The sequence below is a fragment of the Aythya ferina genome (assembly GCF_964211825.1).
Source record: "Aythya ferina genome assembly, chromosome: 6".
NCBI classification, from domain to species: Eukaryota; Metazoa; Chordata; class Aves; order Anseriformes; family Anatidae; genus Aythya; species Aythya ferina.
Window position 1 is genome coordinate 13,015,055 of NC_140303.1, and position 26,455 is coordinate 13,041,509.

Consider the following 26,455-nt stretch of genomic DNA (forward strand, 5'->3'; position numbering starts at 1 on the left):
GGTGGTAGGGTGCCTACTCATCCCTATTTCTTAAGGTAATGGGCACTACAGTGGGGTTTATACAATTCAGTTGAGGTTTAAAGTTTCCCCACTCCCAACAATTCATTGATAACAGCAATGTCTCAATGAAGTTTTTCTGTACTGAAACATTAAACCATTGGAAAGAAGGGAAATGTTCCAAGTTGCTTACTGTGGTTGGGGACACTCAGATGAAGACACATGCACAAAGGAAAACTTGATAATTTGAGCTTAAAATACTAAACGACTTTGACCATTACAAGTTAAATTAAGTGATCCTGGAAGCAATACTCTTTAAGACATGAGAACAATCGTTTTTAAAGGTCAGCACTAAAATATAACCAACTCGCCTTTCTTGGCAGAGCAAACATATGATTTGAGGTTCAGATAATTATATTGCTCTGCACAGGAGAGAATAAATGCCTTCATCAGAAATGAAAAATACTTTAATGCAGAACATCAGAATAATTTGTGGAACCATTTTTACAGGAGATCAGAGACTGGATAATTGGAGCTATGCAAATTAATGGCCTAACCTGAGAAGTCTTTTATTCAAGTGTGTAGAACAGTGCATGCAGAAGTAGTCATTAAAGTCAAGGAGGCTACTTGTGCTAGCGAGGGCAAGTTCAAGGACTAGCTTTCTTTTATATTCTAGTACGAGGGAAAATTAAATGTCATGCTTCAGGACACAAAACTGACTGCTTGAAGAAGTCAGGAAGGGCACTGTTTTCACTTTCATGTGCAGTAATGCACATCATGTTTGAGAAGTGTATTATGTTGTTCTTTTCCTATACCTTTGAAGTCTCAGGTACTGGTCACTGACAGAGACAGGAAAATAAATTATACATAAAAAACAGAATTTCGAGCTGTCTGGTCCTAACTCTGTCCAGAGAAAGCATTAGCCCTTTCCATATAGTATTCTGAACACGAAAGAGATGAACTGTTCCTTTGTCTGTTGGACAAAAACTGATCTCTTAGGAGCCACATTTGTGTCTGGAGTAATCATTGCTGGCTTCATTAGGGCCATTGAACAAGGTTTGTTTTATCCTGCCTTCTCACAAAATGATCAAAACAATTCAAATCTTAATCTCTCTGAAATCCAAAGCACATAACTGTGTTAGAATCAGTCTCCAAAGCAGCCACTTATCAAACAGATGGATTCTCCTAGTGAAAAAGAAGCCCGATGCACTTCGGCACCGCATGCTTTGAAAAATACCCAAGGCTTTAATTTCCTGCCTTTCAAAGAAAAGTTCAATCCTAGTGATTAAGCTTTAGTATCCACCTCCAAAAACAGAATCTCTGACACACTGTAGACTACTTCAAGAAAACAGAACCAAGCTAACTCGTGCACACATGCTTAACATCTGAGATGTCTGCCTTTCCTTTCTGTGCCTGCATGCCCGGAGTAGTAGGCTCTTTTTTCTTCCCTGCCACTGTAAGCAAATAGTGCTGGTTAATTAAACTGGTGCTTCACCTGGGTAGGAATGCATGTGGGGAACACAGGAACTCTGCTTGTCTGAAAAACTTCTCCTTGGGAAATAAAAAAGGGAAGGAAGCAGAGGTTTCATGGCCTGAGCGTGGAGAGGGTTTTAAGTTTGCTAAGCATAAAGAAAAATGGTGGAAATAGAATTTTACCCTCCTTCAAAATTGTCATGCATCCATTTTCCATGAATCTGGCAAGAGGAAGCTCACCTTTTACGCTCTCCACCTTTACTACTGCCAGTGAATGCCAAAAAACACTTTCTCCCTTAACAGCAGTTCATTGTGTTTTCCTTCCTCCATTCACCTAGCATAAACACAGAGAACTGCGCGAGATAGAAGGCAGTGGAAAAATGAGGACCTGGGAGTCTGGACATGGATAAATAGCACAAAAAGGATGTTTAAGAGGTGAAGCACATGAAGCATTTTTCATATCATCGCTCTGGATTAAGTAAATGTACGGTACTATATAAAAGCAATGCAATATTCCACCTTTTAAATGATTTTTTTTAACCCTTCCTCTAAGGAAAATGAATCATAACACTGTGCCAGTGTGTTTCCAAAGCAGCACTGTTCTCAAAATCTGCATTCCTACTGTTACTTTCTTATGTAATTTTTAATGAAATTCAGAGGCACATATCTGAGTAAAACATATATCCTCTGGTAGGAAACGTTACTGTATGCTCAAAGTCTTGCATATGATTGACAAGGCAACTTAAATAGCGGAGGAGGAGAAGGGAAGAAAGAAAAAGGAATGAATAATCTCTTAAAGTAGGGCCAGGCTTCCTTACTTGTTTTCAAAGCACCAAGGTCTGGGTCTAAGTGTATTAGATGCTCAAGTTTCATCTGGTTTGACTGTGAGCCAGAGGACTACCCTTCTCTGTATCCTTGGCAAAAGCCAAAAGCTAGAACAATCTTGATGCTGTAACTGGCTGCATTACAAATGTAGTTTTGCTAAAATTCAATGTTTAAACATTAGCAGCAGATGGAAACTTGAAGGGCTGATTTGCAAAAATTAGGTACTACCTGGACTTTTACAGAGCTGACTGCACATGCTTCCCACCTGCAACTAACAGCCGAAGAACAAAGTCAGATTTAATGCATCACTATTCCTATACCATCAGTATCTGAAAATAAATCTAATTCACAATGATGGTTTTAATGATGTTTTTCGAGTGGGTTAAATAAGATTAAATGAACAAACCAAAGGGAAACAAAATCACGAGCTGCCCTTAATTGCAACATTTTTTTCTCCTTTCCTCAGGGCACACGTCACATGCCAAAATGTTCATTCACAAAATAAAACCTGACATGCGGGGAAGAAGGTGGACTTCAAAATAAGTCCTCCTCACCTAACACAGGACTTGAAAATTTGCACATAATTAACTTTTACTAAAGCTACTGAATAAGCAGAAAGGATTTTGGTGGAAAACGGCTGGTTTTAAGCCCTCACTGACTTAGGTACAGCATTTATTCCTCACCTTTAAACCTTGTGGGGAGACTAACACCTTTTTTTGTATTTCTGGCTTTCACTGGACAAATGGAGAATTGCATTCATAATTTTCTTTCGAGACAAAGACTGACCAGGTAAGAAAATGCTCTTCAGCCTGTTTCTGCACACTTACAACTTGAAATAATCATCTCGCCTCACTTTTCCTAACCTACAGGCACAGACTCCTGGGCAGAGATTGTGTTGCAGAAGGAGGGGTAGGCTGGCACAGAGCCCAGACTGGATAACTTATGGCATGAGATTGCGCAGGGACTGGAGAAGGTGCAGAAAATACAGCCGATAGATACTGCGTTTGGCATGCTGTCCTTTTTCAATAACATTGCCTCTCTCCTCCTTGCATGTAAATCAGCCTTGTCACAGCATATGACTTGTCCTTTCTTTCTGGAGATATATAATTAAAGCACTAGGCTATGTTTCTATTGATTTTTGTAGTTTATTTTCTGTCTGGACTATAGGGTGACTGTCCCTCTAGGGAAGGAAAAGGCAGCACAACAGGGCAGAAGATGACTGATGCTATTCTCAAAGACAACAGGATATTACAGAGTCCACAAACACATCTGAGATTCAGACCCCGGACACGTGGCCTCGCAGGGACACGGGGCAGAAAAACACAACGTAAAGGAAAACGGTGACCACAGCCCCACTGATTCAGTTTCCAGGGCCCCAAAAACATTACCTGTTGTGAACCTTGGCTTAGTGGGTGGCTCCTGTACGGACATAGGGAAGGTGGCCGAGGCAGGCGAGGACTGTGCGCGGGACAGAGGCCGGTGGCCTCCGAAGGAGACGGGCATGCCAGCTGCCTCCAGCGACGCCTGGTAGTTTCTCAGCTGGTGAATGCGCTGCTGCTCCAACAGGAGGGCTTGCTGTGGGGAGAAGAGGCAGCTACTGAATATCTGCATGGTGCCCTCACGGAAGGGCTTTTAAGGGTTTTTAAAGTCTGCAAGCTTGGACTCATTTCCCTGATAACCGAGCACAAACGTGTGCAGCAAATGAAGACATCCGTGTTGTTCGAGTGAGCTCAGCCCTGAAGCTGGTGCATGCTGGCAGTGCCATCAGCAGAAACAGCCCCATTGTCCCCCGAATCTGGCCATATCTTCCTGACCCCATGTCCCCAGCACTGCCCTGGTGCATGGAGCAGAGCCATGCACCAAACCTGGGACAAGGGGGAGTGTTCAGCTGAGCTACGCCATCAGCTGGCCAGGCTCCTGACCAGAAGGGACAACTGTTCCAGCTCACCATGCTCAAACTACAGCTTAACAAAGTTCCCTTTCCTCTTTGAGGCAAAGCAATTGCAAAGGACACAGCATATTTAAGACTGCTCAGGTGGGACTGCTCTGCTTTCGGAGGCACGGTACCCCTGTGGTCCATCACCAGCAGCACGTCACCTCACGTTTCCTTATTTATTCTTACCAAGGAAACGAGGCCTATGTGTGGTTGTATAAATCAGAGAAAGAACTTTGCACAAGCACGGCTGGCAATGGCACCGATCCCTCAAGGCAGAGCTGTTATGAAGACCGTGCCACTCAATAAGGAGCTGGAAATGAAGGCTCTGAGCTGCAGCCAGGGACGCTCACGTGGGGCCCGCGAGCCGGCCCCGCAGTGCCGGGGAGACAGCAGAGAGCAGCTAGATGCAAATGACTGCACAGAGCAACCAATTTGCACCTGATTCACAGACACTGCAACTGCAAGCCTGGCACCAGTCCGCCTTCCCTAGCCAAGGGCTGTGGATTTGCTCAGAGAGCTACACCCTGGCATGGCTACAGCAATCTGTTCTTGGCTGCAGATCCCACGCAGGGGTTACCCAAGGCTCCAGGTACAGTCAGGCACTCAGTGCTGCGGGCTGCAGGGATGAGCAGAGCACCGGTGCCTTAAGAGAATCACAGCCTTCTCATTAGAGCTACCACAAATGGCATTTTCTGGGAGATTATGCTATGCTGCGTTGCTACTGGATTTATTGCTTGTAATCCACGTGCCTCTGGTGTTTACTGTCCAGAGTGAGCACACCTGGGATCTCTGGGATCTGCAGTACTGAAGAAGGAATCCCCTTCAGGAAAACCAGTTTGTCACCTGTTCCCTTATCTGGCCCTCCTGTGGGGCAGTCAGTTTGTTTTAAGACATCAGAATAAAATGAAATCCTCTGCTAGTATTTAGGGCTCAAAAATGTTAAGACGTGTTGTCTTCCCGAAGAAGCAGAAAGTGTTTGGGTGGCTGCAAACACACTGACTGCATTTTGTGCAGATGATCCAGGTTCTCTTCTCTGGGACTTTTGAATCGACATTGTGACTCCAGGGAAGGATGGCATTGATTTTACTTGCAGATTTCCTTCCGTACCAAATACTCAGAAGGTGGCTTACCCCTACCTTTTCCTCCTTAGAGTACTATAAAGAGGTCACAAAAAGCCAAGTCCCAAATGGTCACTGTGATAATATGGGGATTTACTTTGTAAAGTAACTGCACTGCTTCCTTGCAAGGCTTTTTGTTGCCTCCCCTTGTCCCAGAGGCTCCTAGCAGCACTCTCATAAACACCAGGACTTGTCCTCATGCTGCTGTGCTTTGTTATGTGTCTGCAAGCTCAGGCTGTATTTGTCAATTTAGTTTAGTGCTAACCTTCCCACTCTCTGTACATACAAGGGTAGCTTGTTCCTGTACGATGATTATAATTCACCATTAAAATGCTGGTAAAATCTTGAACTGTTTTTTTGGCATTTGGGTTAGCTGCAGACATGTTTTTGTACTGGTAACTAACAGATTTCTAACACTTACTCCTAGCAGCTGTAAATATCTGAGGTGAGGGATGGTTAATGTCCTGATTTTAATACACAATGGCAATTCAGCCCCTCACCCCAGATGCTGCTAAACTCCACCAAACACCAAGAAGCCTGGTTCCAGGAGCCCCAAGTGTATTTTGAGCTCACCTGACGGAAAAGCAGCTCCTGCTCAGCCTGCCTCTGCCCAGACTCCAGCTCCTGCTGTGGCTCGGCTTCCTCCTCATCGCTCTCAATGGGTTCTTGCTTCACTTGCACCATGTTGGCCAGCCCCGGGGCCTCCTTTTGGCTTGCGACTCTGTCGCTGTATGGCTCCTCCAAAAGGGCTTGGTGTTCTCGTAACTCTTCTTCTGTCTCCTCCGGGTGGCTTTCATGCTGGCGAGCTGGCTCATTGGGCTTTGATATTATCTGAAAACAGCCCAGAAGTTAATTGATAAATAAAATGTAACTCATTGCAGGTGAATTTGACTGTGTTCTCTTCAAAGAATCAGCTTCATGAAAAGAGAAACGGTGATTTATAGCTCTTATAAACATTGTCCAAAACAACAGTGTAAGGAAAGACTTGAATGAGGTTAGCTTTGGCACTAAGTGTTATCAAAGAAATACTTTGCCCCAAGTAATCATGGCTCCTCAGTTTCCACTTCATTTCCCCCCTAAAGTAATCAGAACCTCTTAAGCCTACAGACCTATGGATGCTACTGAATTCACAAGCAGCGTAACAACCACCAGTACATTTAGCAATTAAAATCCTGAAAAAAAGTAACAGAGACAAATCCTCTGAGGGTTTCTGCTTCATTGTTTGTCCAGCTTCTTCTGGAATCACCCCATTAATTTTATGTTTAAAGGGAGATAGCATCATCAAGATTCCTCCAAAACTTGCATTCTCATGAAATTTGTTAAGAAGAAACTGAGAATACTAAACTTACAGCATCTGTACAGAAACAAACTGCAAGAAGAGCATCATTCTAACCACATCTTCCTAACTAGAGGCAGTGAGCTTCCCTGAAAGTGTGCGTGAAAACAAAAGGGAACAATATAATTTTCACCATAATTCACACAAGCCAAAACTTTCTGAAAATATATCAGTGAGATAAAATTCTCAGTGCTTGGTCTCAGACTGCTTGTGATTTTTATTTGGAGCAAAAAAACATGTGTACTGCTTTTAAATCCAGCAGAGGTAAATAAATCAATTTCCTTTCTTTAAAGGAGCTCAGACTGTACCCGTTTCATATGCTTATAAAGAAACTGCTGAACTTTGAAAGCTGTCAGGGCAGAGCTTTAATAAGGATTAGGTCATTGGTATGAAAAGCAATATTGATTTTAAATCTAATAAAGCTAAATCAAAACACGGTTATTGAACACATGCAGAAGGACTGACTACTTATAAGTAACTCACTCTTTGAGGAGCATTGGCTCAAACCTGAAACTAAGCCTTTTTTCCCCTAAATGTAAGGAGAGAGGTTCTGCCATATAACTTAAGCAAAGCTACACAAAGCGGGTTTAGGCACACAAAAGCCATATGAAAGATTCATTGCCTGCAAGTATCACACCAAGGACAGCAAAAAATTGTTTTTATCTACAGCAGAGGCTGTCACAAAACCAGGGCTCAAAGCTTCTTTTAACACCTGAGATTGCAAGGACGAGGACGCAGGGCGACAGCTTTCTAGCACTGTGTGGATTACCGGGGTTTGGATGTCTCAGCTCCTGAAAGGGACATTATATGCAGAGGGGCCTTATCTTGTATAGTTTGAGGCAAAAGCCCTGTGGGGTTCACGTGAAGCCCCAGTACAGTCGGTGGGTGCAGCCCATCCCTCTGAGTTGTAAGAGGCAAGGATTTTGTACTGACCAGTAACTGGCTGCACAGCTGCTGTTGGCAAGTTTCCACAATGAGGAAACTCATTGTGCCCTTGGAGAGTCAACAGCTGCTTAGAAGAGATGGGATCCACTTAACTAATAAGGCTGGCCAACCTAAACCAAAAAGAACAAGGGAGGGAGAGATTCCTCAACAAGCCGCTAAGACAGCTGGGGACAGGGTAGTCAAGCCAAGGGCCCAGAGTGGTGGGAGTAAAAAAGGACACGACAATCTACAGAACCATGTTGAGGTGGCATCTCTTTGAGCTCAGGAACAAGAAGGAGAGGTGCAGAAACACCTGGTGAGGAAAGCTCTCAAGCCTGTTCTGGGGAATTGGCAAGCTTGGATGCGTCTCTGAGATGCCTCTGCACCAGTGCATGCAGCATGAGGCCCACACAGGAGGAGAAGTCTGTGTGTAGTTACAGGGCCATGACCTGGTCATGACCATGACGTGGTGGGATAATAAATATGACCGGAGTGCTGTGATGGAGGGATATGTGATTTTTAGGAAGGACAGGCCAGGAAGGTGAGTAGGGGGTTGCCCTTTATGTGAGAGAAGAGCAGGAATGCATGGACCCCTGTGCTTTGGTATAAGTTTGAAGTTAGTCAAGAGCTTTTAGGACTGCTGCAATCTCCTGGTCACACAGAAGTAGATGGGGACTACTTTAAACCACTGGAAGATGATAACTAGGTGATCCTGCTTGAGCTGGGATGTTGGACCAGATGATCTCAAGAGTTCCCTGCGAACCTAAATGATTCTGTGATCAAAACTTCTCAAGGATTTCTGTGAGGTTGCTCCCCCATTCCCATCTCCCCCAGTGCATTACTAGTAACACACACTGGATAGCTGAACTATGGTAAGCTCAAGTTAGCTCTTCAATCAGTTTTCTTTAAGCTCACTTACGCTTGATGAATATAATCTGGTTTAAAGATAATTAAATCATCATAAACCATCTTCTCCTGCATTTTTCTGCTTGGATTGCAGGTCTCAAGCTTTGAACTTGATACCTTTTGAACTTATGAACTACGCAAGGTGAGTAATTGCTGGGAAAATAACTTACAATGTCATTGTCAAATCTAATGGAAATGAGGAGCAGTGTAATTCCCTAGAAGTTTTAAATTATTCCAACCCCGTAAAAACATAAGAATTAAATGAAAAACACATGTATAAAATGCTACAATGAAGGCTGAAAATGAAGTGGCCAATGACAAGGACATTTCAAACATTCACTGTGCTGTCCTAATATAAACCGAATCTCTTGGTATGTCACTTGTTCTAGCTACTGCAACCCAATTCTTCTAAAAGGACAATTTTGCAAAGTAAATATTTTGTTATGAACATATTCCATGTAATTCACAATGATGTGATTTATTAATACTCCCTGAATATCTTCCTGTTTTGTAATTCTATGATCATATGCTTGTGTTAAAACCAAGATATTAAGTTAAGAAAATCTACAGTAATCCATGTGCAAGGCAATGAATATCAAGTTAAGATAGCCTTTAAAATGCTCACAAATACATCTGAAATAGTAAGCAATTACCCAATGCACCATAAATAACTCCTTCCCTTACCAAGCTCAGTACTATCCTTTGCAATGAAGCTATTGTCTATTTTCAAATCCTGTCACCTCTGGTTATCACATACTGCCACCATAAAACAAAGTGAAAGGCACTGTCTTTCACTGCCTCTGGCCTTGGACAGCTGACTATTTCAGTACAGAAGTAACTATACATCTCGATTCGCAAGCATTATTAAAGACTAGATACCAGCTGTCCACATTTCTTATCTACCTCTGAAACTCAAAGAGAAAGAAGGAAAAGCAAAAACATAGACAAAAATAAAATCTGTCTCGAAGAAGATGCAACTATTTTGAACCAGTTGGACGAGGCCCTGGGCAACCTGATGTAGTGGGTGGCATCCCTGCCCATGGCAGGGGGGTTGGAACAAGATGATCTTTAAGGTCCATTCCAACCCGAGCCATTCTGTGATTCTATTATTCTAAGATCACCGTGATGTCAGATCCCAATACAAGGAAATCCAAGGGATTACTCATTTTTCCATGGAATGTTTCATAAAGAAAAAAAAAAGTGGGGAGGGGGGCTTTTCTTTGCTAGTAAAATTTGGGATCAGTAAAATTTGGCATCTGCCTGCTAGGTACTTACTATATGTCTACTTGGTACACACACATGGTACCTTGTCTGTGGTCATATATTCTTAGGACACTGAGAACTGAAGATACTGCAACACGTGCCAAAATGTCTGTTTTCTCATCACAGAGTAATGAAGAGTCACCAACGGAAAAAATGCCTGAGAGGGTCCCAGAAAGATATAATTAACACATTTTCTTTTTAGATAACACGTGCCACAGGGACCTGTTTGGTTCTAAAAGACAGCTGAAGTGCTCCTTGGAAAGTACGTGCAGAGTTGGAGAACTTCCATGAGACTGTACAGCAAAGCTTCACATCTGGGCATCCCTGACCAAATGGTGCACCTCTGAATCTTTCTCCTAAGAAGCCAAGCAGTTATGGAAGAAATTTCTGGTCCTGCACAAGGACAAAGCTCCTACAGCAATGAAAAGCTGACAGAGATGAAAGTTGGCCATGACTTTAGGTGCTGCTATAACTTGAGTTGGATCTAATCTCAAGTTCTCTTTCACTTTAGGTCTCCAACACAGGAACCTGGTACCTCTCTGGTGTTGCTCCTCATGATAATGGTTGCTGAACACATTTTGAAACGCTGAAGTGACTGCTTTCAAAAACAAGATTAATAACAGTCCTTTGGGAGAGGGCATACGTGCTGGAGGGCACACATCAGTCATGTCCTTCAGAAAATTCAGCGTTGCTGGAGAGGCTGCTGCGCAAAGGACACAAGCTGGAGGCTGGAAGCATCACACACACCTTTGAACTTCAGGATAAATCACCACATTTCCATACAACTCATCCAGGTTTATCTACAGATAGTGCAGGCTCAAAGAGATCATGCTTGACAGTGTGCCAAAAGCCCATTCTACTTTGGCAGATAAGTACAGCTGGTCAAAACTTTGTGTAGACAGGAACATGCTGAAAGGCAGGTCAGACAACACCACTGTTGAGAAATGTCCAGTTTATATCCTTGGAAGTGCAGAGCATGCCCAGCAGGGTGGAGTGACTTGCCCTGTTTGGGGAACGGGGCAGAATAGCAGTTGTTAGCAGCTGGGACCCAGCCAGCCTCAGCCTCTCGTGCACTGGTAATGTCAACCATGTAGAGTCCTGATCCCCCTGGAAGCAGCACTGTGGGGGACACGAGGGTGGGTGGGTGGCATAGGGAGTCCCATTGAGCAGAGGAAGAGAGAAACCAGGCAAGTGAGGAAGAACAAGACTGGCTCAGCCCTGACCACTGTGTTTCCAAGAGGAAACCTCCCTTTCCTCCCTCTGCAGATCAGAGAAGAAAGAACAACTCTGGAGAGCTGGAGAAACAGCTTTGGTCAAAATGAGGAAAAATAGAAGATGAGGGGACAATAAAAGCTCAGCTCATAAGCATCCTGAAACAGCCAAAAAAATGTCACTCTTGAGTCAAAGACAGATAGGAACTGAGAAATGAGAGGCAGGTGGTGTGGAGCAGGTACGCTGGCAGGGATGCTCAAAGTAAGGCAGGCACAAGGCAGAGTGCATCCTGTAGGGGAGCAGGCATGTGGACAAGCATCTGGAGAACAAAACATACTGCTGAGGGCTTGAATTAATCACTCAGACATGGCAACACAAGCCCTGCTCTTCTGGCTATCTCGGATGACTCTTTCCACGTGAGGTACCCCTTGCAGAATGAGGAAATTCTAATTTTAACTTCCATAGGCTGAAGAGAAAACAGAGGTGATAAGGGATGATGGGGAGAGGCAGAATTGGGCTTAGGCCACGCAGGGAGCTGGCAGAATGTTCTGCAGCAGCTGAAGCCTAGAAAAATCTCTTTTTTTTTTTTTTTTTTCTTTCTTTCTGAAGTGATGAGACAGCAGGAAAAAATAACTGTCTGAAGCAGCCGACCTGCTGGAAGGACCACAAGCCTGCTCGCCTCTGTGCCTAGACGAGAGGGAACGATCGAACTGCAATGAATCAAAGAACAGGGACTGCCTGGAGGGGAAAAGGAGGGGAAGCAAGAAGAAAACACTCTGGCATCAGCAGAGGCTGTTTTCTTTTTTCCCCCTCTCCCAAGGAATTGGAATTACGGACTTGATTATATCAGGTATGCATCTACGTATCTTTAGATCTGCAGCTACAAACACCCCACAGAACCATGGCTCCTGGCAAAACCACTTAATAGCGTGTACGAGGTAATAGGTGCAAAGATACACACAGCACATGAATCCCAAGTGCCTCGCATCTTGCTGAACTGCATTTCATATTCAGCTGACAGACACAGCATGAACGCTGAACGAGGTTTTCCGGAGATCTTTTCAATGCATCTTATATCCAAAGATATGTTTGGGTGCTTGAAGCCACCTGGAGCCATGGCATTTCTTCAAGAAGAAGAAAACATTTTGTTACTTTATCAATCAGCCTGAAAGCAGAGAGAAGGGGGTGTGGGGGGAAACTGAGTGATAAATGAGCAAAGGCTACACCAAAACAGTTTTCCCTTAAACTGTTTGAAGGGCAGGAGCGCTATCTGAACGTTGTGCAATACAACCTACGCTGTATTTTTCCAATAGTACAAATTAAACATTATATATTAAAAGCTACTCCAGAAGTCACTCGAGGCTAAACTGTTAATGTGTGCCAAAAAAGAAAACATCAGGAAATAGCGAGGTGAAATTCTAGGTGTTAATAAAAATGTATCCACCCAGCACAGTTGCACCACATGCAAGTCAGGGCACTGCAGTCTGGCATATATGGACATCTCCACGTATATGCCACAGCAGGAGAAACACCGCTCTTTGCAGTGTGCTAAAACGGGGGTTTACCCAGAAGAACCACAATTTGACCACAGAAGCTCAGTGTTAATCTGCTTAACAGTACAATTCAGGACTAAAAGGGAGATTATCTGTTCTATGAAGGCTTCATGAATTAAACATTCAGTGGACTAAAGCCAGAACACTCAACATCACTACAGCAAGGTAAAAAGTTGAGTTTTCTGGCACATGATTTATGGAAATCTCACTTGCATATTTCTCTTTAGAAAGGCAATTGCTGCTTCAAGACCTATCATGCTGAAGAACTGTTCTTTTAACTCAGAACACCCAGAGCACACCGCCCGACTTCCCCTGGCTCCACGAGGCCATCACAACAAAAATACCCCCTGAATGCCAACCTCCAATGCCACCGAGATCCATCAGCAAAACGCTGTTTTCTTCTCTCTCACTAAAAAAAAAAAGACTAACATTTGCATCTTAAAAGAGACTGAAGTCTGCAGAGGAATTATCGCTGCTGAAGATGAAGTGATGCTGGGACTGCTGCATGTATTTATTGTACAACAAAACAACAATTCCCCTCACCCCTGGCAAAGCTCCTCTGACCATGGGAAAAAAAAGCCAACATTCCCAAGGCTTGAATGTTAAAAACGCAAAAAAAGGTGGGAGACATGAGTGTGTGGTGCTGGTGCAATTTAAGGTCATCTCTCCCATGCACCTGCGTTAATGTATAGCTTTTATTTGCAGGACTGTTTAGTATTTACTCTTCCAGGGCTCATGCCTCATTCAGATCAAAGGTTGCACAGAGCTCATCTAACAAGAAGTGATCCGGTATCTTACCCAGAATCTTATTTACTGCAGCAACCCCTGCTTCTGAAGGAGCTGTTGATTTCTGTGTGTGGTTTTGTAGCGTGATCATCACTAGAGCACTCAAGCACCCTGCCAATATTACTGCATCTGCACTCGCGAGGACTCGGTGGCAGGAAGGCAGTGGAGCTGCTCCAAGCCATCCAACAGGCGGCCGAGGCAGAGATTATGGTCAAAGCATGCACAACGAACAGCTGATCGTCCACCATGTGTGTTACATGTGCAAGCACACCTCTGCAGCTAGCAGCCCTGTCTCAGCACGACGTGTCCTGCAAAGGGCATTCGGAAAACGAGGGATGGGTGGAGGTCAGGTGCAAGTGTGCAAAAGGACCGTGCAGCAGCGCATGCCTCTGCGGCGAGGGGAAAGCCAGTTCTGCAGCAGTGTTCAGCTGCTGTAGCCCTAGGGCCCCTTCTTTACCCCTTCCAGCAAACCACTCGTTGCTCCTTATGTGCCCTCCAATTTCGGCACCAAATGAAGGCAGCACGTCATCGAAAAGCAGCCTTGTTCTCACCCTTCTCCTGTGTGCCGAGTTCTGGGCCTTGTACAAGGAATACCACTTGCTAATGAAAAACTGAATCAAATAAGGATGCAAAAGACTTGCATGGGAAACTTTAAAACTCCCATTTTCTAGTTTATGCACGCAGCTTTGGAACTTCAAAAATGCTCTTTTTATTCATGCATGTCTCTTTTGTTTCTGTTTTTGGGGAAATGCTTTTTCTTTGGCGTGAGCGTGTTTTATTTTTCCCTCCTCAAAGCAAATGCAAATGTCACCACCAGGTGACAACAGGAGCACTGGGTTACCAGGGCTGTGACCCTCATTTTCCACAGAGAGGTCCTCGCATTCTTTCCTCACATTTTTCCCCATTTGTCAAGTTTCAAGTTCCTGCTCCAAAGCCTCAGGAACCAAGGCTTTACAGCAAAATCCCCTAGATGATTCTTCTTATTATTAACTGGGAGAAAAACAACATATTTTCCTTAGCTGCCTCCTTGGAAACAACAAGACTTGTTTTGGCTGCAATCTTCTCAAAAATTTAATCTGATGTAGACACCTAACAGGGAAAGTTTAAAGCCAAAATCTTAAAGTCAGGAAAAATCGCAAGGAATTGAAAACAGTCTCCTAACTATTTACAGGAAACAATACAACACAACCTTAACAGACAGTGCTGTCGCTTCTGCTAATAATTAAAAGGCAGCAATCTATTACATTATTTTTAGTTGTGCCCTCACTCTCTTACACACAAGGGTCTTAAAATATCCGTGTGTCTGGGAAAAGTCTTCTTCCATGTCAGCACTTGGATGCTATCCCACGGGATAAATTTGCCACACACATACAGAGCGAGCACCGAAGCGCTTTTAACTCATTGCTTATATAAATCACACACATGGAAATTGCCCCCGTGCATTCGGTTTAATTGCGCTCAGCCCGCCCGCCTCTCCCGTGGATGTGATACATCGCAGCGCTAACAAAGCTGAAATTCAGCCTCCTCGAATTGCACACGCTCTGCAGCTCCTGGGAGGTCTCAGTGAAAGCCTGAATGAGTTCGGTAGGACGTCACTGTGAAGCCTTTGGACGCTCGCAAGTGCTGGCAATGGAAATCCTTAAAAACTAAAACAAACAAACCGCTGAGCTGAAATTTATTTCCTAACACAGAAACCCTACCTAGCGCCCCGAGTCTGATGGTCCTAGTGATCCTGGTTTCAACGCTGGCTACACAAAGTGTGTTTGGAGGGAGGTAAGCGAAACATCCATGGAAACAGCAGCTCCGCCGCCCCGGTGTGCGGGGCTGAATCAGGTCCAGGGCTGGCACGCGCGGTGCACAGTGGCCACGGTCCAGAAGTACAAGATTGACGTCAGCAACTTGTGTAATCATCCTGCCTTCGCTCTGGTCCGTAAACAAAGTTTTGGGGGGGCGGGGGTGTCTTTCTTTAAAGCTGTCTCTTTCTCCTCACTGGAAAGTTGTTTTATTTATTATTATTATTTTTCATCCGGCTCTCAGCAGTTATATTTTCTCATATGGCTGGAAAAGTGAAAATATTTGGAGAAACCTCTGCCATAAATCAAACTGCAGCAATCTGAAAGGCATGCCTGCTATCTTACTTGTCCACCAGAACTTGAAGCCTACTACTGGACTTGTTTCTTAAAGAAAGCCACAACTGGAAATAAAACAGTACAAACCAAAGAGCCAGAAAAATATCGCACTGATTATGATTTATTTCACCTTTCCCTCACAGCCTTTTTACGTTCCAAGTCCATTAACAGACTTTGCCTTCTGAAATCCTGGGACAAAACCTCATCTGGGGTCAAATGCAACAGCTCCATCCATGCCGCTTGTGATCTGATCTCTCGCCCTTAAAGGGTGAGTGTTACCTTCTGACAGGCTAGAATATCAGGAGAGTTTTATCTTGTTTAATGCATGCTCAAGCAATCACCTCCAAGCAGCTCTGTTTCAACATCAGTAATAATATTGGGATGCCCAAGCAGATCTTTCTGGCTGCCCAGCAATTGCAAAACCTGCGCGCTGACCAACAGTGTTCTCCAATGTTCACCTAAGTTCTCCAAGTGATTTACAGAAAACAAGTTAATAAACATAGTGCTTTCCTTCTTCAAAGCAATTTTTGAATCGTTATCTAATTAATCTTCAAAACAACCTCTGCAGGATGCACAGCAATACTGTCCTCACTTTTAGGAGAAGAAATGGATCGAAACCTGTAATGCTTTACACAGAGGCACAGTTCAAAGAATCTGGACTGGAGATGGGAACAGCTTTTCTCTTTCCAAAGGTAACTTCAATGAAAAATGCCTCAGTATATCTGAATATCGTCACTTTCAGTTATTTTCTAGTGTAATGGCTGGAATCCCTCATTTTTTCTCTCTCAAATTCATATTACTGATTTTTCTCCCGTTCAAAGTGAACATATACACAATAGGTATTTTGCCCATACTCCCTGACAGCATTTTATACTCTCTGCTACAAAACCAAAACAGATCCAGATGTGGATGAATGGAAGCAATGACAACTTTTTAAGCATTACTGGAAAGCCAGAAGTTTGAATTGTTCTGCCTTTCCAATACCTGCAACAGTGGCATTGATCCTTGCCGTGGTGATGCACATAGCCCATCCTTGCTGACAAATTTCTCAAAATCATGAAAAAGAGGCTCGAGGATGAAGGCCAATCAGTTATGGAGTCAGAGACCACATACATTACAGCACAAGAAACTATGAAATGGCATCGGCTAAAAATGGTGCTGCCCTAATGAGGAAGGAGGACTTTAAAAGCATCGTGCCTACCTTATTGATGTGCAGTTGCTGCTGCTGGAACTGCTGTTTGTGTTTCTCCAAGAACTGCTGGTGCTGCTGCTGGATCACTAACTGCTGGAGGGCCTGGGCGTTCTGGGGAAGGGGAGCAGACTGCGTGCGCCCCAGCGGGCGATGCTGCCGGAGTTTGTGTATTGAAGGGGAGACCCGTTCTCCACTAACCAGAGACTGTGCATGGAGGGGCAGTCCTGAAAGATACCAGTCTGAAGATAATATGGAGGAAAAAACAGCAGAGAAGAAAAAAAGGAAGAAGAAAGGAAGGGAGAAAACGACTGTTGAGTAACACTGATGGTGACAATGATACATAACGCTAAAACCAGCCACCTCGCCATTACAGCTGAAGCATCCTTAAAAGAAAACAGATAACAATTAATGACCATTGGATGGAACAATACTTTCTATTTCTTTGTTTGCTTGTTTACTCAGAGATCTTATGGAATATTTCATTTCTTAAAGTCTTCAATACCTTATGGACCCTTCCATCGCCCAGTGGATGACATGAATTAGATCACGGTGGTAGTTCTGAGGAGAAGCTCAAGTCTAATGGCTTGCCTTGGTACAGTGAGTGGGTTCATTTCTAGGACAGCACCAGCCCACACTGCTGCCCTGCAGCACCCTGCTGTTGTATCTTACAGGATGCTCACCAGACGTGCTGAAGGACGATGGTTGATGACGAAGCTGGTTCTCTCCTCTAGATCATGTAGGGAAGCATGGCTGCCCTTGGCTGTGCTATACCTACTCTGCAGAAATGACTAGGGATGAAAACTTCCATGTGATAGACCCCAACCATGTTTGGCTTAGATAAACATTAATGCCTTTCAGGAATATGAGAGCCACGAGGCTTCGTTATGTCTTGAGAAAGAAGATAAGTCAGAGGACAAGGTGTCAGAAAGATTTATTTCCACCACTGTCCTGTATAGTCATGCTAGCAACTTAACAAAAACATACAGGCTATTTTGGGATGGCAGGCATTACTCATATGCCCTTGGCAGTTTGGGTCTCTTGGATGACTACCTTGTGAAATACCTATCTGAGCTCTGGTAAGGGCATGTCTGCAGGAACTGTCTTCTTTTTTTAGCTGTTCATGGGTAAGCCAGTTCTTGCTCTGCTCTCTGAAGACATACCTTCCTAGATATCTCGGATGAGCAGACATGCAACACAATGCCAAACCCAAGGGTGGAGGAGCTGAGGATAAGCCTTCGCCTTTCCAGTTACACCTTGGGACAGAAAGTCATCGCTGGTGTGAACTGCTGTCTCCCTAATGTGGATAAGGCTGCACACGCTTTTGGGGTAAAAGTACTCTTTGCTTCACCTCACTGTACAAAACACAGTAAGATTTGCTCAAGTGGTCAGTAACATTCAAAAATGAGACCCAATTCTAGGGCTGGGCAAGTTGTTTCTTCTCCCTTCCACTGTCTGGTCTTTAGTTGAATAATGAAAAGCTGCACAGCTGTCTGCAGCCAGCTGAATGCAGCAGCTCAGAAACACCTGAAGTTCCTGGCCCAGCCAGGACCTTGCCTCCTTGTCCCACTAATTCACAGAACTGCCCTACATGGAGGAACTCAATTCGATTAAAAGCCTCTCTTCTTGGGGCAATTTAGTGAGTTTCTCCCAACCTTTGCTTTCCTGAAAAGAATCATGTAGAAGGGTATCTTATTTTATAAATATGTGTGTGTGCATACATACATACACAAATACACGTGTGCATGTGTATGAATATATGAATAATTTGGAAAGCTGTGGTCCATTTTCCTTACAGCACAGTTCAAATTAGAGAGCAGAGGGAGGGATCCTACATGCCTCTGGATATCTTCGAAGACTACTTGTCTCCAAGTGAATGGCCAAAGTCCCCCTGTGAAGGCTTTCCAGGGAGACACGTTCCTACTCTGTATTTATATGTTAATGTGAGAGATGTTATCCAGAGGAATCAGTCACAAGAGGGATGTGAGATGTAAGGAATTTTGCTCTAGCGTGGGACACGGTCACACTGCTTAGATTTTATAAACACTTTCTACTCAAGGTGAACCATTCATTGAGCTCCAGCTAAAATCCAGAAGCTAGCTCTGCAAAAACAGTCCCAAACTCACAAAATCAGCAAACATCTGTCCAGTAGGGACTCTTAGCTTCCCCAAACTCCCATGTCTAACTGCACTGAAACAGCATGCCATTGCGCTGGATCATTTTGTAGCAGTCAGGAGACTATCTCCAGAGCTGTAGGCTACCAACAGAATAATAATAACCTCCACTTTGCTTCCATGGAAATTATAAGTACTGACTGTAGTCTGGCAGACAGTCCACTTAGGGCCTTTGAGACCATGTGTTAGCTTGCTCTGGTTCGGTTGCTGCACCTGGAACGTGTGTTTCTTGTTGCTGCTTTGCTCTATAGTGAATATTTCTCCTAAGTGTTGGTTTGTAACAAGTTGTACTTGCTCTGAAAACACCACGTAGCAGGTGGACTAGCAGGAATACACTTGGAAGTGCACACAGTACGCTGTGAGCGGATGGGAGCTTTCAGAGAGGTGGAATAGGAGACAGAACAGCACTCCCTACGTGTGCTTTAAAGCAAACGCCAGCATGAGCAGAGAAAAAGGTTTTGGTGATATGATAAGAGAGGAAATCTTCCCCAGTGACTCTTCATCAATAGTCCTTGGGCAAAGGGCAACTGGTGAGGAGACACATCGTGACTGAGCAACCTCATCACTCCACGACCACCATGACAGAAGAAGGCAATAGGAAACTTCATAAAGGTTCGTGGAATCTGTACAAACCACTCTCTCAAGGCTCTGAGAGTGCAGGTTAAACACCATACTTCCATGCTTCAGATTCCCCATATGTACTTGTTTATAAGCTTAACACAACCCCACATATATTCCTGGAATTTGAATGTAAAATCAGACATGAGCCAAACCAGACAGCAGTGCTGTAAAGTTTCAGCAATCAGCATCTCTCAGGAACTTCACAGAATCATGGAATGCTTTGGGCTGGAAGGGACCTTAAAGATCATGGAGTCAGCACCCTTGCAACACCTCCCACCAGCCCAGGCTGCCCCCAGCCCCATCCAGCCTGGCCTTGGGCACTGCCAGGGATGGGGCACCCACAGCTCCTCTGGGCAGCCTGGGCCAGGGCCTCACCACCTGAAAAAAATCTATTAGAAATGGAATGAAAGAAATAAAAATCAACATATCTGTAATTTACACAGACCATCCTTTGTCCCAGCACTACACAATGTGAAACAGAAACACATCCTACTGGGGAATAGTGCTTTGAATCAGCCCTATTTATAGCACTACGCCTTCCCACAGGTACTTAATTCTGAAAACATGACACAGGGAGTGATTCAAAGCAATTAACATACTGCAAATGTAACATATACAAACAAATACAATCTGTTTGAATGCAGCTGATTTTGCCATGTTTTTTTGCCGTTTATAATAATGATGAAAAGCCAGTATTTTGATCTGTGATTTTGCAAATGTGTGCCTCTGTTATACATGGAATAGCAACCACGAGTGATAAACAGGATGGGTAATCACAAGACACAACATTTTTGTTGCCACTTTCATCTACAGTGGTTAGAGCTCCAACAGTATAGTTTTAAGTTGTTACCTCCATAAGCAAAGCATAAATTTGCAGGTAGTACTATCTACTATCACTTCACCAAAATGACAAGGCAGCTTCCTCCTACTTCTGGATGATGTGATCAACCTCTGATTTTGCAAATGTTGCAACCACCCAATGTGTCAATGAACAAACACCTCCTGCAAGTTCATATGTTAAACCTACAGAATGTATAGATAATGTGGTATCTCTTTTGTGCAAGAGATAGATAAAGACAGTGGATGCCACTTGCTCTCCTTCCCCTGCTGGGACTGCATATCAGGCTTTGTGCATTATCAACCGTGTGCTCACCTGTGACTAAGGGAGTTTGTGCAGTTGGCTGTTCCAGTAAGACCATGTGTTGCAGAAGAGGGTTATGTGCGGTTCCCCCATCTCTTTCCAACGTTGTAGTGCTCAGGTAGGGAGTGAGGTGGGTGCCAGGAAATAACGAGATCCGCTGCTGTAAGGTCGGGATAGTAAGTCTCTCAGCATCCTGCTGTGCTGATCCTCCCTGCAAATGCACAGGTGATGTCACGGTGGGTTAAGGGATAAATCAGTGCAAGCAACAATTTATGGACTGCATTCCCCATCACTTACACTGGAAGGGCCAGTTGCAGGCAGTCCGAGCGTGATGTTGGGCAAAGAAGGAGATGTGTAGAGTGGAAGCTGTGTTACCGAGCCTTCGCGATTCACAAGTCTGTGAGCCAGGCTGGTCTGGAAACAAAATGGAGAACATTGTCCCAGTGAGACAGCATCTGCAGATTGGAAGGGGGACACCTTATGCTGGTTGTAACAACACATCAGAAATGTAAAGAGTGGGAAACTTCACTTCTGACACTGGAAATATGGAAGGAGGGAGGTGAGCTGTGCTTCGGATCCAGCCTACGTGCGTGCAGATGAGATTCATCTGCAGAGCTGCCCTGAGCACCGCTGCTGTGACCGCAGAGCCCTCTGATTTCTCACCGCCTCACGCAGCGGTGACAAGGCCAGGCTGAACAACACAGGGACGGTCTTGCTTTGCAGCTGCCGCCAGCATTGCTGCCCTGCTGAGAGACCTTTCACTCTTTATTGGATCTCGCTTGGAGATTAAAGATCACCTGTGCGTCCTCACCAGTGCTCTGCTTCCGCTCAGTCTTCATGCAAAAAGCTTTTGCAAAGATTTAACAGCTTACTTGTCCTGCTAAAGTGTTTGCCCTTTTAAAGCTAAAACAGATTACCTTAGAAAAAAGAGAAGAGGCATTACGATGGCTGTTGTTTTCTTTAGCAAATCGCAGACAATTTATGCTATTTACTAGTGTGCTTTACCTTAAATCAGACTTCAAAATTTCATCAAAAACCCTTAAGGTTGCACTTATGTAGCTATTTCCTGATTTTCAGGATGAAATGTGAGATTTACTGAATTACCTTCTGGCCATTTAAAGGAAGAACACTTAAGTAAAAATACCTAAGTTTAAAATGAGATAGATTTGAAATACTTGGTAGAAAGCCCATTATAAAAATTACATTAATTTAAACTGCCTGATTTTTCTGTTAAGAAACAAGCGTTCTGATCGCACCGAATTCTCACCGGTAAGTGATTTTCCAACTTAAATAAAATAGCATTTAGATTTCAGAAAGACTTCCTACAGAATTTTACACCTTTAACTCAGGTGCTAATGTGGAAAAAAAAGGGACAATGATTAACGCAGTATTATACTATGGCACAATGTGTATTGGTGTAACAGAGATCTGAGTAATGGCTTTATATGTTTCAGACCTAAATTCATAGTCCTGTAAGACTTTGCAGGTTATTTCCTTGGCTGCAGAACTGGGTGGATCACTTCTGGGTAACAAAAACCTCATTTTCTCCCTCAAAGACTGTAGGGTGAAACTTGGTGCGTAACACCACTACAGCAACCACTTGGGGGGAAAAAACACTAATATGAGAACAATTATTGAAAAACAAAGAATCTATACATGACAAACTTCAGAAGCAACCCTGCCTCCTTGATTTACAGAAATGTAAGCAGGCCAGCTTTAACAGGGCACCCCAGCGCTGCTACCTGGGGCTAGTGCTGCCTGTGCAAGAAAAGCAAAGCCTCCCACGACTGTGTTTGTCACCTTTGTCAGACACGGGGCTGTGCTTTCAAATGTGCTCTTCGATGTGCCACGAACCTGCTGCTCATTCTCCCAGTGTCCAACCACATCTAAATTCCATAATTCAGCAAAGTCACTTAGTTTTCATACGACACTATGCAAAATTTCATCTGTAGAGTGATTTTTTTTATTTCCCTTTGTCTTCTTGTGCCTTCATTAATGTCAGTCAAGCTTATTGGAAATATATTAAAGAGTAAATCTGTTTTTAAGATCTCAGTTCAAAATTTGCTGCCACAAAGGAGGAAATTGGAAAAGAGCATTTTGCTGTTGAATGCTACCTGCTAAGGGCATATGATTGTGCATACCCACACACTTCTTTTTCCAAGTAATTTTGAACACCACTGGCAATTTTGCTTTAATTTAAGTAATACAAAATGTTAGCATGCCACATTGAGAGTAAGATAGTTATTGCCAGCAGAGTAATGAAATATTCTACTGATATCATAAATGAAACAAAACGACATCAATTTTCCCTTTGAACAATCAATACAGTGTAGTTGTGCCTCAAACTATCTCCTGGGGATTTGTTTTAAAAACAATGAGGAGAAAAGTACAGCAGCTTGACATTATCAGCACATGATATTTAGCAGCATTATCATCACTTTAAATATACAGATCCCATCTATGGGTTATACACAAACATTTTTAGAATTGCACAGAAGAGAACAATTTCAGCATGTACAATTTCTGTCTGTAATCGAGTACTTTTTATAGGCTTGTATCAGCTACAATGGCAATGAATATCACGTACCTTTCCAAGACAGAAAAAAAAAAAACTTTAGATTGAAAAACACTACTTAAAAATAGATGTTGCCTATTTTAAAGGAGGCAGAGAGCTCTAGTCTTTCCACACTGAAGGCAAGCACTTAAACTTGAATAATGAAGTACCGTGCTCCAACATATCTGAAATGGTTTGGAGCCGACCTAGCAAACTAACAAGCAGAGACATATTTCTCATTTAAAATTAGAAAATAAAGCTAACCATGAAATACTTAAAGTTGGCAACGTTATTTTTTCATAAACATTTAAATATATACAATATGCAAAATTGGGAAAATGATAAAAGCCTGGTCAACTGGTATCAAAGAAATTTTAAACACCTGGGCTACAAGGTAACACTTCTTATACTAAAGAAGATTTCAAAGAAACCAAAATCCTGCCATGCCCAGCTTCTCCCAAATAAACCTCTCTAGGCAAATGGATCAGCTAATATGACACAACACGAGATGCATTGCCATTTCCCCCAGAACTATTGCAAAGGACTAGAACATTTAGCTAAGCCATTCAGATGCTGGGAGGAGAACTATTTGTGCAATGGGATATCAATATTCTGCTTGCCATCACATGGTGATGTACGTTTTCTTCTATTTTGGAAATGATCCATCATACTTTATGCAGTCCTGCACATCTCTAAAATTAAAACTAAATCATTTGTATATTTTCCTAATTTTCAAAAAAATCATGAAAAGGTAAAAATGCTTTATACATTCTTTTCAGGGAAATTACATTTTATTCCTCCTTTTTGTATTTTTTTTTTTTTTGGAAATGATGCATCAAGTGTTGTTCTTTCTAAAACCTTAGATCAAGGAGCTTCCTTTCTTGCATGCAGTGGCCTTACTGTGAGTTAGGCACTGCAGTACAGTTGAAAGAGGTAAAGGAAAGGTGGTTGTCTTTGACATTTTTGGTTTCAACTCCCAGTTATACATTTTGGCAGTACACGGATTTTCTTCCAAATTGTCTGCACCCCTCATACCTAATCCTGATTTACAAAATTGCTGCATTTTTTATTATTATTTATTTATTAATTACTATATTAATTACTATATTAATTACTATATTAATTACTATATTAATTACTATATTAATTACTATATTAATTACTATATTAATTACTATATAATATTATTTATTTATTAATTACTAGCAGTTGATCAAAACCATTTTCTTACAGTTTGTGTCCATTTTATTAGGTACTGGGGGTCTAGTCAGAGAAAATTAGCTCAACTTATTTATCTGAAAAATTAAATAGTTAAGGAGAATGCTGCATCTTCATATACACCTTCAGGAGATGATACTGACTTGCAGGAACATTCCATTATGTTTATATCACAAGGAACTGTCAAATCTAAACAATCCCATCATTAGTGCTTGGAAGTTTGCCGTGCACAAAGTACAGGTAAGATTGACAGCTGCTAAGCGCTCGTCCTCCTGGGGCTAACAGGAACCTACCTAAGACGTGCCCCCAGCTCAGCCAGGCTTCAGTTCTGCAATCCTGATAAACAACCCCACCCGTAACATCTTTTCCCAGATCTCCTCCAACTAACAGACAGTGTGCATCTCAAAAAAATCATCTCAAAAAAAACCACATCTCTTCAGAACAGCTTCAGTTCCCAGTGTCAGGCTAAGATTCTAACTTACACTGTTTCAATCCTTACAATAATTGACTTTAATCCTTTAAGGTCTACGATAGATGGATGGAGTTCTGTGTTGGGTAAGTTGGCAGGGGAGAGGGTGAAGTATTAATGCAGGGAATATGCCTACATGCTACGCTACATTAGAAATAAAAATAAAGTGAAAACCCGTACAAACCTAGAAAGTGAAAAGGGCCTACATTTCTGCTGTAAGAAGTTCTTTTCAATCCTGAATGACAATTTGGGGAAAACAAGCCCAAGCTTGTTTTTACAGTCCTGATGTTAAGACAGACACTATATTCATGGGGGGAACAGCTAACGGTAAGCTGGATAAAAGGAAATGCACCGGTGACATGACACAGCCACCCTGGTCTTCTACACCTAAGGCTCTTAGTGGGAGCCAGTTAACATGGCCCACGCCCCAAAATCTGCCCTTAGAAAAAGGGGGGCTTCAGTAACCCTGAACACAGGAGCTGCTCTGTTGAATTAACCTCCTCTTTGTCCAGCCAGATATCCTGCCTTTGACACCCGCAGGAGAAGTCTCAAGTGATGGTGAGAGCTTATAGGTTTAAAAACTAGCACACAGTATCTGGCACCACACTTCCAAATCCCGAGTGGGGAGGAAAAGGTTAAATCTGTTTTCTCTAATCCAGTTCTGGTTTTGCCACACTTTTACTTAACCTACTGCAAACAAGAAGTTCAGCCTGTGTACGGTATAAGAGAACAAATGCCCCAAATTTTAAAATCCTTGTATTCGACCAGGAAATACTCTTGATGTTTTACAATGTCAAATCATTTTATTTTTACTCTCTGCTCACGGTAAAATCACTACAAGTTACCACAAGCAGCTTGAGAGCTGGCTCAAACTAGATTTAATAATCAGGTAATGCATCCTGTCTGCCCAGCTTGAGAGGTAAATTCCCCAAGCCCTCTCCAAGTCATGATCTGGGTTTTTTAGTGTGCTGCACACCGGTTTGTATGCCTAAATGCCTAGAACTCTGTGCAAACTGATTAGAAAGCCAAGTGTTAAACTTAGAGAAAGGAAGGGCTCTGTACCTCTGCTTGAATACTCGTGACTGATCCCGTAATTCCATTCTCGGCGCTTATGTTATTGGAGCTGTTGTTTGGAGAGCTGGGACCAGATCCAGGAGCACTGTTGCATGCAGAGTCTAAAACACATCCAAAACCAACTTTTAGCATTACAAGCAATCTTTGAGATGATATTTAGACAGATAACAACCCCTCAAGTTTTGTTTTGGAGGAAGGCAACCCTCCTCCCCATCTCCCTTTTACATCTTCACAAGACTCTTAAGATACTGACAAACACACTTTCAAACAGCCTGTCCAAGTACCCACTTACCTGATTTATGTCTTCACCTCGTGGGGATTTCTCTTATACTATATTAATAACCTTAAATACAACTGGAAGATGATAAAAGACAAGGAAAGCTTACAGAGGCCAAACTGGAATATGTTGGATTGTCCTGTTTCATGTTTCTGGAGTGCTTCTCTAACCCCCTTTAGTCTATAATCCTCATGACTCCCTCTCACCACGAGTTGCTTTGAACATCCTGCTCGAATGACAACGGAACCAGCTCACTGTGGACCTTCTCCCGTGCAGTCCT

The 26,455-nt window shown here is 43.0% G+C and overlaps 1 protein-coding gene across 15 annotated transcripts in view; it reads right to left on the reverse strand.

Moving 5' to 3' along the window:
* The window catches only part of HDAC4 (histone deacetylase 4), a 233,623-nt gene that overhangs the window by 51,427 nt on the left and 155,741 nt on the right, over positions 1-26,455 (reverse strand). For 12 of the 15 annotated variants that reach the window (XM_084522961.1, XM_084522963.1, XM_084522964.1 and 9 more), the window contains 6 exons: positions 25,887-25,999; positions 20,881-20,997; positions 20,596-20,794; positions 16,660-16,889; positions 5,923-6,180; positions 3,684-3,870 (listed from right to left, as the gene is read on the reverse strand). In XM_084522961.1, the coding sequence (XP_084379087.1) occupies positions 3,684-3,870; positions 5,923-6,180; positions 16,660-16,889; positions 20,596-20,794; positions 20,881-20,997; positions 25,887-25,999 (1,104 nt within the window). The remainder of the gene's footprint in view (positions 1-3,683; positions 3,871-5,922; positions 6,181-16,659; positions 16,890-20,595; positions 20,795-20,880; positions 20,998-25,886; positions 26,000-26,455) is intronic. The other 3 variants (XM_084522960.1, XM_084522959.1, XM_084522953.1) reach the window with 1 other exon arrangement.